This window comes from Dendrobates tinctorius, unplaced genomic scaffold, assembly GCF_039654945.1.
Source record: "Dendrobates tinctorius isolate UK_male_01 unplaced genomic scaffold, ASM3965494v1 ptg000011l, whole genome shotgun sequence".
NCBI classification, from domain to species: domain Eukaryota; kingdom Metazoa; phylum Chordata; class Amphibia; order Anura; family Dendrobatidae; genus Dendrobates; species Dendrobates tinctorius.
This window is the reverse complement of record NW_027361679.1, coordinates 105,239,717-105,256,310: the sequence shown is the minus strand read 5'-3', so window position 1 is coordinate 105,256,310 and position 16,594 is coordinate 105,239,717. Positions and strand designations below refer to the sequence as shown.

General features: G+C 44.0%; 1 protein-coding gene across 1 annotated transcript in view; it reads right to left on the bottom strand.

Annotated features, from left to right (window-relative positions):
* Positions 1-16,594, bottom strand: part of LOC141049408 (disintegrin and metalloproteinase domain-containing protein 10-like) — a 245,653-nt gene that overhangs the window by 153,631 nt on the left and 75,428 nt on the right. The window contains exon 7 of the mRNA XM_073545856.1: positions 10,916-11,008. Coding sequence (XP_073401957.1) covers positions 10,916-11,008 — 93 coding nt within the window. The remainder of the gene's footprint in view (positions 1-10,915; positions 11,009-16,594) is intronic.

The window sequence follows — 16,594 nt, the reverse complement described above, 5'->3', positions numbered from 1 at the left end:
AACTGAAGCATGGCCTGGCTGCTCATGAATGGGGGGCCCCTGGCCTGGCGAGAACTTGTAGCATGGCCCAGCTGCTCATGAATGGGGGGGCCCCTGGCCTGGGGAGAAGCATGGCCTGGCTGCTCTTGAATGGGGGGGCCCTGGCCTGGGGAGAACTTGAAGTATGGCCTGGCTGCTCATGGATGGGGTGCCCCTTGCTTGGGGAGAAGCATGGCCAGGCTGCTCATGAATGGGAGGGTCCCTGGCCTGGGGAGAAGCATGGCCTTGACTGCTCATGAATGGGGGGGCCCCTGGGGAGAAGCATGGCTGCTCATGAATGGAGGGGCCCTGGGGGAGATGCTTGGCTGCTCATGAATGGGGTGGCTCATGGGGGGAGAAGAAACATGAATCGGGCTGCCCACATAGGGGGAGAAGCAGCATAAACTGGGGGGACACATGGGAAGAAGCAACATAAACTGGGGGGCCACATAGGGTGAGAAGCACTATGCCAAAAGTAGACCGCATATGGAGGAGAGCATTATGAAACAAAGGGAAACGGGGGTGCCTATATATATTCCGTGGAGACTGTCTTGGGCTATATATGTTATTTAGAGGCTATGCTGGGCGTATGTATTATCTGGAGGCTGTGGTGGCTGTATATATTACCTGAAGGCTGTGCTGGGCTGTATATATTAACTGGAGGCTGTGCTGGGCTGTATATATTACCTGGAGTGGAGGCTATGCTGGGCTGTATATGTCACCTGGAGGCTGTGGTGGGCTGTATATATTACCTGGAGTCTGTGCTGGGTGCTGTATATATTACCTGGAGTCTGTGCTGGGCGCTGTATATATTACCTGAAGGCTGTTGCTGGACTGTATATATTAACTGGAGGCTATGCTGGGCTGTATATGTTATTTGGATGCTGTGCTGGGCTGAATATATTAACTGAAGGCTTTGCTGGGCTGTATACCATATTTTATTTGGAGGTTGTGCTAGGCTGTATATATTAACAACTAGAGGCAATGCTGAGCTAGTGGGCTATATATGTTATTTGGAGGCTGTGCTGGCCTGTATATACATTTTGGAGGCTGCAACTGGTAGATAATAAATACAGCCCAGCAGCACCCTACAGATATATCCAGCCCTTCATAGCCTCAATATTAGATAACAACAAATAACTTTGCTGCCCTATGAAGGGCAGGGGGGGGCCTGAAAAATTTCTTGCACAGGGGCCCACTACAGTCTGTGTCCGCACCTGAAAATATAAGTATTTGTTACCCTGCCGATTTTGGAAGTTTTCCCACATATAAAGAATGGAGAGGGCTGTAATTTGTATCATAGGTACACTTCACCTGTGAGAGACAGAATCTAAAAATAAAAGACAGAAAATCACATTGTATGATTTTTAAATAATTAAATGCCATTTTATTGCAAGAAATAAATATTTAATCACCTACCAATCAGCAAGAATTCTGTCTCTCACAGACCTGTTAGCTTTTCTATAAGAAGCCTTACTACTCTGTACTCATTACCTGTATTAATTGCACCTGTTTGAACCCGTTACCTGTATAAAAGACACCTCTCCAACATAAAGTATTTGAAGGGATATTAATAGGGGACAGAAGCTTAGGGCCTCGTACTTTGCAGATGATATTATACTCTACATGGCTGAGGTGGCAAGAGATCTGCCAGGGATCCTAGATCTTATGGAAAATTTTGGTAGGTTTTCGGGATTCACTCTAAATAAAAGCAAATGTGAAATTCTCCACTTAACAGATAAAGGCAGAAGTAATATGGTAGAAAAGGAAATATGCAGTATTCCGAAATCCAAAACACATATAGCATATTTGGGTATCAAGCTGGGTAGAAAACCAGAGTCATTATATACCGTAATTTAAACTTTCCTCCAGTTATCTCCAAAATCCAACAGGAATTAGAAACGTGGCAACATTTGCCTTTGAACCTTTTAAAAATTATGAGTTTCTTAAAAATCATGTATCCATTACAGGCCATCCCTGTTCTCCTAAAGCATGTGGATGTGAGAAAAATATATTTGGCTATTAGGAAATTTATCTGGAAAGGTCGAAGGCCCCATATAAAACTGAGTAAACTTATGGCATCCAAGGAAAATGGGGGGAGTAAACTTGCCAGACACAAGAGAATATAATTTAGTGTGTATTTCTCGTCACATAGTAGATTGGTTTAAAGACACTAATGGTTTTCTGATACGGCCTTGGAAATATCATATGCATACCCACAGAACTTAGTCGACTTATTACTCTCGCTACAAAGCCTAATGCCTAAAAAAATAAAAAATTCAATAGTGTACCGAGACACTATAGTCACATGGAAGGAACTTAGGAGAAAATTCAAATTATCATGGAAAATCTCGAGAGCTCTAACCATATGGGGAAACCCGACATTACAACAAATAGCAGAGAACAAACTATTTCAGGAACGGAGGGTGTTTATCCTAAGTCATGTAACAAGGCTCATTAAAGGGTCGACATTGACTTTTAGGATTGCTACTTCCAATAGGTGGCACTAGAGTTCTAGTCCTCTTCCTCTCTGAAGAGACAATTTGCATAATTAGCATATTTCCCAGTGGAGCATTGCGGCTTTAAGTCTCCTCATCTCGACATGCTTAGCATGTCATTCTCCGCAAGGAGAAATGATACTTCTTGGATATCGGTCAGACGCTCTCTCACAGCCAAACCACATCTCACACTTTGCACTGACGAGGGGCAGTACCCCGAAACACAGTGTCTGCAAATTGAGATTCTGGCTTCACTTTTATCCTAAGTCATGTAACAAGGCTCGATAAAGGGTCGACGTTGACTTTTACGATTGCTACTTCCCATAGGTGGCACTAGAGTTCTAGTCCTCTTCCTCTCTGAAGAGACAATTTGCATAATTAGCATATTTCCCAGTGGAGCATTGCGGTTTTAAGTCTCCTCATCTCGACATGCTTAGCATGTCATTCTCCGCAAGGAAAAATGATACTTCTTGGATATCGCTCTAATGCTCTCTCACAGTCAAACCAGATCTCACACTTTGCACTGACGAGTGGCAGTACCCCAAAACACAGTGTCTGCAAATTGAGATTCTGGCTTGACTTTTATCCTAAGTCATGTAACAAGGCTCGATAAAGGGTCGACGTTGACTTTTAGGATTGCTACTTCCAATAGGTGGCACTAGAGTTCTAGTCCTCTTCCTCTCTGAAGAGACAATTTGCATAACTAGCATATTTCCCAGAGGAGCATTGCGGCTTTAAGTGTCTCCTCATCTCGACATGCTTAGCATGTCATTCTCCGCAAGGAGAATTTCTAGGAATGGAGGGTGAAAGGGTTCCACAAAATTGCTAATCTACTGCATGAAGAAGAAAATAGGTGGCTGAGTAAGGAAGAGAGAATATCAAAATTCAAGCTAAGTGAACAGCAATTCTTACAATTTGGACAAATAAAAGGAACGATTATGATATATTTGATAAATGTGAGGGAAGAAACAAGAAGGAATGCAATGAATAATCTATTATTTGACCGAGCAGACACACACAATATATCCACAACAATATACAGAGATTGAAAAGACATCCTTGGGAATATGGACATAGAGCAAACATTTAGATCCTTGGCTAAACAAACAGAGGGTGAGGAAGTTGGGGAAAAAACACTAGCAGGTTGGCAGTGAAGTTTCGAGAGACACACAATTTAGGATTATGCATAGAGCTATACTGGCCTTCAACATACCAATATCTAGAACAATGAGAGATCGCCTGGTACATTGTCCAAAATGTAAACTTAGAAAGTCCAATGAACTACACGGACTCTGGCACTGCCCTAAAGTACAAAAATTCTGGAAAGACAAAGCATATGATGGAGAATTTGGGCACTGGGAATACATCATTGCTCCCGTTACTGGAAGGGAGATGGAGCCACACAACAAAAAGGGAAGAAAACATTAACTCCAATGTTCCATTTAATTTGTCTGATAGCCAAAAGAAGCTCATTAAAGAACTGGTTGAGGGTTATATTCCAAGTCAGAAAGCTATAATAGGTCAAATGAAGACTTTATTTAACTTAGAATAGCTGGAAGCCGAACGTAACAAGGAAGAGAGTATAAAAAAAATCACTCATGACAACGTGGAAAAGCTTTTTGCTTAAACACAATACAAACAAAAAACTTCAGGGAATTATGAAACCCTTTGAACAGACCAGTTGGTACATATTGAAGGACATGTGTGGAAAATTGGGGAAGTTGAAAATAGCTGATCTGATGGAATAGGTGGTAGGGACACTGGATAAGAAGTAATATAAATTATGGATGCAAACTAAATATTCTATAATGTTTTGGGATTAAGAAGATTTAGGAAAAGAAAGAAGAGGTGTACACAAGAAATATACAACTATTTCATGCATGTCTGGGAAGAGGGAGGGAAGGGGGGGATTTAATGTGTTGCTTATTCTATATTTTGACTTTACAAATTGTAATATGATAATCAAAAACTGAAATTAAGAATCTATAAGCTAAGAAATTGCTTTTGAATGTACATTTCCATATATATGTTAAAAGTCAATAAAAATTATTGTTTAAAAGACACCTGTCCACACACTCAATCACACTCTAATTTCTACACCATGGCCAAGACCAAAGAGCCGTGGTCTTGACAGGACACCAGGGACAAAATTTTAGACCTGCAGAAGGCTAGGATGGGCTACAGGACAATAGGCAAGCAGTTTGTTGAGAAAACAACAACTGTTGGCACAATTATTTGAAACTGAAAGAAGCATAAGATGACTGTCAATCTTCCTTGGTCTGGGGTCAATTCAAGATTTCACCTCGTGAGGTAAGGATAATTCTGAGAAAGGTCAAGAATCAGCCTTGAAATACATGGGAGGACTGGGTCAATGACCTGAAGAGAGCTGGGACCACAGTCTGAAATATTACCTTTAGCAACACACTACAAAGTCATGGATTAAAATTCTGCAGGGCATACAAGGTCCCCCGGCTCACTCTAGCACATGTCCAGACCCATTTGAAGTGACAATCTGGATGATCCAGAGAAGACATGAGAGAAGGTTATGTGGCCAGATGAGACCAAAATAGAACTTTTGGGTATCAACACCACTCGCTGTGTTTGGAGGAAGAGAGAAAGATGACTACAACCCCAAGAACATTGTTTCAACTTTGAAGCATGGAGGGGGAACATCATGTTTTGAGAGTGCTTTTCTGCAAAGGGGACAGGACGGCTGCACCATTTTGAAGGGAGGATGGATGGGGTCATGTATCGTGAGATTTTGGCCAACAACCTCCTTCCCTCAGTAAGAGCACTGAAGTTGGGTCTTGGCTGGGTCTCACAGTATGGCAATGACACGAAACACACAGCCAGAGCAGCTAGGGAGTACCTCTGTAAACAAGCATTTCAAGGTACTAAAGTAGCCTAGCCAGTCTCTAGACCTGAAACCAATAGAAAATTTTTGGAAGGAGAAGAAACTCAATGTTGCCCAGCGACAGTCCCAAAACCTGGAAGATCTGGAGAAGATCTGTATGGAGGAGTGGGCCAAAATCCCTGCTGTAGTGTGTGGAAACTTTGTCACGAACTACAGGAAACATCTGACCTCTGTAATTGCAAATAAAGGTTTCTGTACCAAATATTAAGTTCTGCTTCTCTATTGTGTCCAATACTTATTTCATGCAATAAAATGCTAATTAATAATGTAAAAATCAAACAATGTGATTATCTGGTTTTTTTTTTTTTTTTTTTTTTTTTTTTAGATTTTGCCTCTCAGTTGAAGTGTACCTACGATACAAATTACAGACCTCTCCATTCTTTGTAGGTGGGAAAACTTGCAAAATCGGCAGTCTATCAAATACAGTATGTATCTCGTTATAATAGACTGAAAAGTGAGTTAACAGTAAATCTGACCTAAGGGTTTAAAGCACTTATCTATAATCTCTTGTGCAATCATCTACGCTAATTTATGATTACATTTAAGTTGAGCTTTGATTTGCTCATCAGGCAGCTTGGAAGAATTCAATATGAGAGCAATAAGGTTTTCAAACCTTGTTTTTACAATGAGCTCACTTTTGTTTTACTGCTAACTCAGCCAGCTACGTACTGTAATTCAAGGAGGTGGCAAAAGCCAAAAGGTCAAACATTTTTAAGAAACCGTAGTACAAAAAAGACTTTACAGAAAAAAATATCACATACATTTATACTCAAAACTTGAAGATGAAAGCAGGCTTTGGAGGAATGCATTCCTTATTAACAAATTGGGGAGAACCCCAAATACAACCTCACTAGAAAGCCTTAAAATGTAACTTTTATTATTAGCAATATTAAAAGATTACTATAGGATATAAAAATTGAAGTCCCTAATCTGTCTAAATTTGTTTATATTAAAGTACTCAAGGCTCTCTTTCTTATGCGTAGTGAGAAGCATCCCCTAAGGCTAGTTTCACACTAGCGTTTATTCGACGCAGTGCACGGCGCCGCTAAGCCCTGCCCCCTGCCAACTCCCTGCCCGCCCCATCCGGTCATCGCCGCCTACTATCGCACATGGACGCTTGCGATCTGCGCACCCTATCTTTAGCAGAGGGTGCGCAGATCGTGCGCTGGCCATGCGCTAGTAGGATTTTGGCGTGCGCTGCGCACTTTTGAAGGTGTGCCGTGCGCGCCGAAATGCAACATGCTGCGTTCGGCACGCACGGGCGCACCTTCAAAAGTGCGCAGCGCACGCCAAAATCCTACTAGCGCACGGCCAGCGCACGATCTGCGCACCCTATGCTAAAGATAGGGTGCGCAGATCGCAAGCTTCCTTGTGCAATAGTAGGCGGCGATGACCGGATGGGGCGGGCAGGGAGCCGGCAGGGGGCGGGGCTTAGCGGCGCCGTGCGCTGCGTCGAATAAACGCTAGTGTGAAACTAGCCTAACCCAGCGCCTTTTGAACAGATGCTATAATGAACATGCAATAAAACAAGCTTTCAACCAGGTATCTGAACAACCCAGATTTTTTTCAAAAAAATCAGTTTCATCTAACTCTGCAATCATATTTTCCACACCTTATAGTCCCAAATTTAACGCCATTAAAACGATTATTCAAAAATATCTTCCAATTCATAACCAGGATGACTAACTTAGTTCTATTATCAGTCAAGGTTGTCGCTATGTAGCAAAAAGAGGTTGTAGTCTTAATAATGCGCTTTCCCCCAGTTTGTTTCAAGAGTGTTCAGGTAATAAATCTTGGTTATCTTTTGAAGGTTTCTATAAATGTGCAGACAGCCGCTGCAATGTTTGCAGTTTTGCTCACGATAAAATCAAAGAAATTTTTTCTTTTACAGTTTCTGGATTTGCCCCCAAAATTTCCTCATTTATTAACTGTAACTCTCAAAGTGTTATAAATTGTATTTTCTGTAACATACTGTATGTAATGTTCAATATATAGAATGCACTTCCAGGAAACTTAAGAAACGCATTGCTGAGCATCTTTCCAATATTTCCAGCAAGAATGCCTGCTATTCTGGTGCTGTCAAACATTTTGTTAATTTTCATCATGGTATTTCTTCATCTTTTAGGTTTTTTGCCTTTGAAAAAGTTTTAAATCCTGTACTTGGAGGCGACAAACAGAAAATGCTTTTTATGCGGGAAGCTTTCTGGATTTTGAAACTCAATACCAGATTTCCCCTGGGCATGAATTCCAAAAATGATTTGTTTTATATTTATTGAGTTTTTTCTTATAAGATTTCATTTCATTAAGTTGTTTCTTATGATCTAAATGTGTTATTCTATATCGATCAAGTTATCTTGCAATTGATTTATTTATTCAGTTGTTTCCCAGGTGCTTGCTCACTGCCTGTCTTTTGCACATGTGTTTTTCATGATTGTGCATTTTTTTTCATTGGTCAATCTATGTATATTTAATTGTGGTTGTACTGGTTTTTTGTATCCTATGACTAAGAGTGCAAGCAAAGCACTTGAAACGCGTCAGTCAATTTGATTTTAACATGGCCTAATTTGCCACAATAAAATATTTTCCTTTTTTATCTCTGGGAGTGCCGTCAACCTTTTTTCCTTCTACTTCGCTACGCTAATGTGACGGACTCAGCTTCTGCTGAGCCGATTTTTTGAGTGGACCCTCTGGGTCGTGGCACCCACCCACCGAGGGCGAGCTTACCTTGTGAGAAACCACCCCCTATGCAGGGAGAGTCAGGGGCAAGACCAAGGGGGTGAGCCACCACGACTGCTGGGACCAGACGGTCGGCTCAGGGGAACACTATGTGCAAGTGTCTGACGACAAGGACCAGCAGGAAGCAAGACAAGAGGTAAGTTCAAGGTATCTTCATTAAGAACTTCAGGATAACATTCAGTGCGAACGTGAAAACAAGTAACACGGCAGGGTGTGTGCGTCGGCACGCCAAGGTCCATAGCATGGTATGGGCCAGGAGGCACGCCTGGGTACAGGTAAAGGCACAATGGCATCGGACTCCAGACAGCTGGCAACGATCGACACGATCAGGGCATCAGGCTGCGGACATCAGCTCCGGACATCAGGCCGCAGTCATCAGGCCTACAATCTCTGGCAGCGATCGGCAGGTTCCGGGCATCCGGCAGGCAAACCAGGGTTCAGGCAAGTAGGCAATGCAAATCTCCAGGCATGGTGTGCGTTAAGGAACACGCCGAGGTCAAGGCAGGATTCCAGGCAGGATGCGTGCTTGGGGCACACCAGGGTCCAGGGTAAGGTGCAAGGCTAGGTGCGTGTGTAGGGGACACGCCAGGCTTCAAGGCTTAACAAAGGAGACAGGGCGCATGTGTAGAAACACACCAAAGCACAAGGTACAATACAAAAGGGTTCAAAGTACAACAAACAAGACAGGGTGCGTGTGTAGAGACATGCCAAAGCACAAGAAACAAAGCAGAGTCCTGCACGTGCAAAGAGACACGCCAGGGTCAGGGTTCAAGGCAGAGTCCTGCGCGTGCAGAGGGCATGCCAGGGTTAGGGTTCAAGGCAGAGTGCTTGCTAGGAGCCATGCCAGGGTTCAAGGCAGGGTGCGTGCTAGGAGCCACGCCAGGGTACAAGGCAGGGTGCGTGCTAGGAGCCACGCAGCAGGCACACCTGACTGGCCAGTGTACACGGCTGTACACAAACACAAGTAACGACAAAGGCACAGGAGGCGGCGAGGGAACCCACGCTGGGGTTCAGGGAAGGCAAGACAGGGAGCGAGGCAAGGCAAGGCAGGGAGCAGAACACGGAGAGGAACAGAGACAGAAACACAGTCAGATCAGAGCGAGAACAGAGCTAGCAGCGGAGCGTAGGCCGAAGCCCAGAGCCGGGCCAAGGCAGAGCCTTGGGACTAGCCAGGAAACGAGACATAGAACCAGCAGCGGAGCGTAGGCCAAAGCCCAGAGCCGGGCCAAGGCAGAGCCTTGGGAATAGTCAGGGAGTGTGCTAGAGAGCACCAGAGGACAGGGTCTAGCAGCGGAGCGTAGGCCGAAGCCCAGAGCCGGGCCAAGGCAGAGCCTTGGGACTAGACATAGAAATGTGCAAGAGAGCACAATAGAACAGAGTACAGAAAACCAGGCTGAGACAAGAAACATGAGAAGTACCACAAGGCTCCGAATAGCAAAAAACAGACATGGCGAAACAGGCAAGGCAGAGCAAGGACACAACATGGCGAAAACAGGCTAAGGCAGAGAACAGCGGAAGTACTACAAGGCAAAGCAAGGAAAGGACAAACATGGCACGAGAGACAACACAAGACATGGCACAAGACAAGAGGCAGAGTACAAGCACAGAGCGTGTGCAGACGCATGACAGGGCAGAGTGCAAGGGCACAGAATACAGGGAGCGACCGAGCAGACCAAACAGCCATGCAGGGAAGCAACACAATAATCAGGCCTTGACCATAGGGAGGGGTGGTCTGATATAGCACCATAGCACCAGTACTTCCGGGTCAAGACCAGGGGAGAACTTCCAGTTCAGAACCTCCAGGATCACAGAGAGCAGTCACATGACCAGGGATTCCAGACATGCAGAGATGATTGCAGAACCAGACAGTACTGGAACCTAGGAAAGGTCACATGATCAGGGGTTCCAGACATGCAGAGATGATTGCAGAACCAGACAGCAATGGAGCCTAGGAAAGGTCACATGATCAGGGGTTCCAGACATGCAGAGATGATTGCAGAACCAGACAGCACTGGAGCCTAGGAAGGACACATGATCAGGGGTTCTTGGAACACAGAGATGATCACAGAAGGCAACGCAGAAACGCAGGCATCTTGCAGCCCAACAGTCATGAGGTGAGTGTGCACACTGCTCTAGGGAACATGCAGGATAGCAGACATGAGATGTGCGTGCACACCGCTCCAGGGGTCATGAGGCAAAACAGACATGGCGGACATGACAGCTAACTAGCTTGGACGGGCACCCTACTTCCACATGTGATTTGGCTCGACTAATTTGGCTTCATCTCGTGGTAGCTCTCAGACCTCCTTCTATGCACATTGGGCACTTTAATATAAACAAATATAGGCAGATTAGGGACTTCAATTTTTATACTCCATAGTAATCTTTTAATATTGGTAAGAATACAAGATAAATTTTAAGGCTGTCTTGCAAGGGTTTATTTGGGGTTCTCCCCAATTTTTTAATATTGCATATATTTAAGTAAAAAAATTAAAAAAAAATCCCCAAAAAGAGTCCAAACCCTATAACCTAACTAAGCCACAGTTTGTAACAATATAAGTATACTATAATATAAAAACAACAATTATTTCATATAAATAAATGTGAGACTCATAATTTAACAAAATTGTATACAAGCTACAATATTAATGACAAGGTATATACTGTACAATGATATCATTTCTATCAAATTACATTACACGTTTTGAAATAAAGCAGTCGCAACCACTTATTTATCATCCATACTTACATTTAACACCTTTACTTTAAAGTTAATATTTCTGATGCCATTAAAGTTTACTTGCTCATATACTGAATTTACTGATCGTATGTATCCAGCAATCTAAAAAATACATAAAGATATGTAAAAACAAAAATTCCAACTGGCAATACAGAATGAAGAACTAAACATCATTGTAAAGTGCATGCGAGAATATTTTCTTAGCCAAATATGCTACTGAAGGGTTTTTTGGGAAAAACTTTTCACTCTCTATTGATTTCCACTAGGTAAAAATAGTAAACTCATATGTTAATCACTCTCCTAAGTCAACTTCTTCTCCTGCAGCCAATCACTAGTAGATTCAGCAGCTCTGCCAGTGATTGGCAACAGTGGTCACCTGGGTTGGAAATGTGACATCACCATTGCAGCTTGACAGTAGCAAAGATGCTATGCTGGACGTTAGGAGGATGAGTAACCCATGAGCTTACTTTTTAAACTAATTTAACCCCTTCAATAGAGATGAGCGACTTTGCCTTTTTTAGGGTCGAGTCAGGTTTCATGAAACCCGACTTTGGCAAAAGTCGGGTCGAACGAAATCGGCCAACTATAAGGAAAAGTCGGAGGTCGACTGAAACACGAAACCCAATGCAAGTCAATTGCAAAGTTGGCAGGGAGTGGAGGCCAGGAAACACACCTACAGTGCCCATTTCAATGCCAAAAACATCAATTCTTATTACTTAAGCTTGTCAACCTTAATTTACTTCCTAATAATAGTTATGCATTGAAAACTGGGGGTTATTTGGCTAAAGTTGTGGGGGGGGTAGGGCTGGCTTCAGGTTTTCATGTGCCCTGGGCCAAAGAGTGTCAGTGCGCCCCTTTAACACATACCACAACTCATGATGCTCCGATTCGGCACAGAAATATAGGTATAGTACAATGACAAATACTTCACTGCTTACATGACTGATCTATTGTAAATTGTACAATACCTCAAAAAAAGGACAGTATATTACTCCATACAGTATGGCCACCACATTGTGTGCCATACAGAATTATGATCCCCATATATTTCTCCATACAGACTAATTGGTCACATATAATGTTCCATACAGTATATGATGAGCTCCACATAATGCTACAGTATATGATGGTCCCCATGGACGATGCTCCAGTGTGTTATGGGCCCAAATAATGCTCCATATATAATGGGCCCCATTTCTAATGCTCCAGTGTATAATGTGCCCCTTAGATGCTGCTCCAGTGTCTGATCTGCCCCATTTAGAATGCTCCAGTGTATGATGGGCCCCATGGATGATGCTCCAGTGTCTTATGGGCCATAAGAATGCTCCATATATAATGGGCCCCATTTCTAATGCTCCAGTGTATAATGTGCCCCATAGATGCTGCTCCAGTGTCTGATCTGCCCCATTTAGAATGCTCCAGTATATGATGGGCCCCATAGATGCTGCTCCAGTGTCTGATCTGCCCCATTTAGAATGCTCCAGTATATGATGGGCCCCATGGATGATGCTCCAGTGTCTTATGGGTCCAAATAATGCTCCATATATAATGGGCTCCATTTCTAATGCTCCAGTGTATAATGGGCCCCATAAATGCTGCTCCAGTGTCTGATGTCCCCCATTTAGAATGCTCCAGTATATGACGTCTGATGTCCCCCATTTGGAATGCTCCAGTATATGATGGGCTCCATTTTTAATGAACCCAGGCATGGTATGTGGAAAAAGCTCCATGGAGTAATCTGATGTGTGTGCTGAAGCATCCTTCACTTTTGGTGTGGGTGAAGGACACAAGGAAAGGGTTTGCTCCTGACCAGAAGCCTGCACTGACGACTCAGTGCTTGCGTTTTTTGAAACTTCAGAAGAGGAGGCGATAGAGCTGGAGGCTGTTTCCGCAATGTAAGCCAAAAACAGTTCCTGATGCTCCAGCTTTAAAAGCAGTCTACCTACTCCCACAAAAGGGAGCCTTACAGGCCTTCCGGAGCTACACCATGATGCAGGCTCAACACCTCCTGCTTTAGCTGCTATTGTGTTTTTGGCACTACGAGCAGATGCACCACCACCATCAGTACCAAATGGCCCCCCATGCCCACGTCCGTGTCCTCTTCCACCATACTGCCTCATGTTTTGGAAAATGGACCCAAAATACCAGCAGATATATGGTACTGTATCAGAAGCGTACAGCTCTATACAGTCTTGGGATAACAGTAAATCTCCGTATATATTTCATGAGTCATACACAGACGCTCACAGACTCAGTATGGATTACACAATACAATAAAAAGTTGAAAAAGGGTACAGTATCACCAGATACAAGGTATATATAGTATAGTGTAAACATTCTGAATCACCGTATATATTTCAGGAGGCAGACACAAACGCTCTCAGGCCCAGTATGGATTACACAAGAATATGAAAAGCTGTAAATGGGTTATGTAACTCAAGCGTAAAGCTGTATATAGTGTTGGGGTAAACTTAAATCTCCAAATATATTTCTGGAGTTACAGACAGACTTTCACAGGCTCATTATGGATTACACCAGAATCTAAATAGCAAAAAAGGTTACTGTATCAGAAGCGTACAGATGTATACAGTGTTGGCCAAATTTGAAATCTCCGTATATTTTTCCGGATTCACCCTCAGACGCTCACTCAGTCTGGGTTTGACCATAATAAAAAATGTTGTAAAAAAGGTACTGCATAACAAGATAGCAAGTATATATATTATAGGGTACAATTGAAATCTCCGTATACTGTACATAGTCCCGTAGTCACTCTCAGACGCTTACTCAGTATGGATTTGACCATAATACTAAATGTCGAACAAAGGTACTGTATAACAAGATACAAGTTGTATTGAGTATAGGGTAAAAATTGGTATCTCCAATTCACCGTATATATAGAAGGCGTAAACCACACACGCTCACTCACTATGGATGATATTGTAATAAAAAATTTAGAACAAAGGTACTGTGTCAGCACATACCAGGTGTATCCAGTCTAGGGGTAATAGTAAATTTCTGGCTATACTTCCGGAGTCAGACACAGACACTCACAGGCTCAGTATGTATTACACCAGAATTTAAAAAGTAGAAAAAGGGAAAGGTATTCGAAGCATACACCATTATACAGTGTTGTGGTACTTTTAAATCTTCGTATATATTTCAATCTCAGTAAGCCAGTCCAGACTCTCCGCTACTGGAAACTACATGGATACAAGTACAGACGGAAAGTCGAGTGTTAACAGAAATTATAGGAATTTCTCATCGCGGGAAAACCTCCCGGTAGATGTTGCAGAGACAATGCAGACCCTCAATTACTGTGTCTGTGGAGACAGCGAAAACGGTTCTTTGTGAAGACAGGATTGCTTTATCACAGTAGCATGAATCATATCACCGTTACTCGTCTCCATCAAATTGTGATCACAGGGAGAGATGTAGACATGGTCCTCACTGCCTATCATGATGTGCCTATCAATGATCTGGTCATTTTGGAGTGCAAAAGACAGAAGCCACAGGCCGTAGGCGATTCTATTGGATTGGCATGAGAGATATTGAAAAATGTTGGCAGGAATGTCACACGTCTGTGACTATCACAACAGTGAAAGGTGATCATAAAGCACCACTGCATCCGCTTGTAAGTTGATGTACATTACAGATGGTAGCCATTGATCATCTGAAGGTAGAGGCCAGCAGGACAGGCCATAGCTACATCTTATCCATCATCGATCAATACACCAAATTTCTAGTGGCCCTCCCTGTGAAGGATTTAACTGCCCAGACTACACAGCGGTGGAGCAGGGAGGGGTAAGTATTGCAACTTGCAAGTGCTGTGGCCCTGACCAAGCAGGGGGGGCACACTCGTGGGCAACGGTACTGGCACAGGGCCCCTCATAGTATGCTGGTGTGTCTGACGGCGAGTGGGCACCCCCACTCACAGACACTGTATTGTACTATGAGGGGCCCTGTGCCGGTGCCATCGGCCATCAGTGGGCCCATCCACCTGTTCAGAGCAACGGCACTTGCCAGGTGTTGACCCCAGCCCTTGGGGGGGTGGGCAGCCCAGTTAGGGAGGTTTAAAAAATGGCATATGTTGATGTGTAGGCTGGACATTCAGCAGCTGCAAATGGCGGAATTCGGCAAGTCCGAGGAAGAGAAGGACAAAAGCGAGGCAGTTTTCTGGCAACCTATGTGTCATCAGGGGAAGGTGGGACAAAATCCTTTGAAACCCATGCATGGTTCATTTTAATCAAGGTTAGATCATCAACATTTTGGGTCAACAGACGGGTCCTTTTTTCTGTCAGGATTGATCCAGCAGCACTGAAGACTCTTTCAGATAACACACTAGCAGCAGGGCAAGCGAGCTCCTGTAATGCATATTGTGCCAATTCAGGCCAGGTATCCAGGTTAGAGGCCCAATAGTCAAAGGGGAATGACCTGTGAGGGAGAACATCGATATGGGAGGAGTAGTTTGTAACCATAGTTGACAATTGCTGTCTCCTATCACTTTTAATCGATGCAGTATTAGCAGTCTTGTGAGCGGTACTTGAGAAATCAGTCCGCAACATGGTCATGTAACCCCTGTTGCCAACGCCACTTCGGCTGTGTGCACCCCAAACACCTCTTTCATTGTGCCCACTACGGCTCGTGGGAGAACCAGCACCGCTGCTGTGTGCTGGGAAAGCCTCCAATGGTTTATGAGAGTTGCTAGTTTGTTAGCCAATATTATCTCTAGGTTCTCCTGTGGCATGATGTTGTTTAATTTGCCTTTGTAGCGTGGATCGAGGATGCTGGCCAGCCAGTAACTGTCATCCTTCCTCATTTTGGCAATGCGGGGGGCCCTTTTTAGGATCCACAAGGCATAAATGCACATGTGGGCCAATGTTCCAGGTGTCAATAATGCACTGCCAGTGGTGGGTGGAGGAGCACTTTCTGGCAAATCCACATCCCTACAGTCATGCACAAACCCTTTACCTGACCTTGGAACGCAAACATTTTCTCTTGCCCCCTGAGAAGCATCCTCCTGCCCAAAATAATCATCCCCCTCATCCTCCTCCTCTTCCTCTTCTTCCTCCTCCTCGTCCAGGACAGTTCCCTGACCAGACAATGGCTGACTGTCAGCAAGGCTTCCCTCCTCCTCCTTCTGTTCCTCCTCCACTGCAGACGCCAGATCCTTAACGTGCGTCAAAGTTTGCATGAGCAGATGCATAAGTGGGATGCTCATGCTTATGATGGTGTCGTCTGCGCTTATCAGCCGTGTGCATTCCTCAAAACACTGAAGGACTTTACAGAGGTCTTTCAGCTTTGACCACTGCACACCTGACAATTCCATGTCTTCCCTCAAACTGCCTGCTCGTGTATCCTCCCACAAATGCATTACAGCCTGCCTCTGTTCGCACAGCCTCTCAACCATGTGCAGGGTGGAGTTCCACCTTGTTGCAACGTCTATGATAAGGCGGTGCATGGGAAGGTGGAGCAATCTTTGCAGCTTCTGCATACGACTGGAGTGTACGGGCTAGCGACGGATGTGCGAGCACAGTCTTCGCACCTAATGGAGCAGGGCTATTAACTCCGGATAATTATTAAGGAAGCACTGCACCACCAGGTTCAAAGTGTGAGTATGTGTGTGAGTTTTTCAAGGGCTATGGCTGCCACAAAATTACAGCCATTATCACTGACTACCTTGCCTGGCTC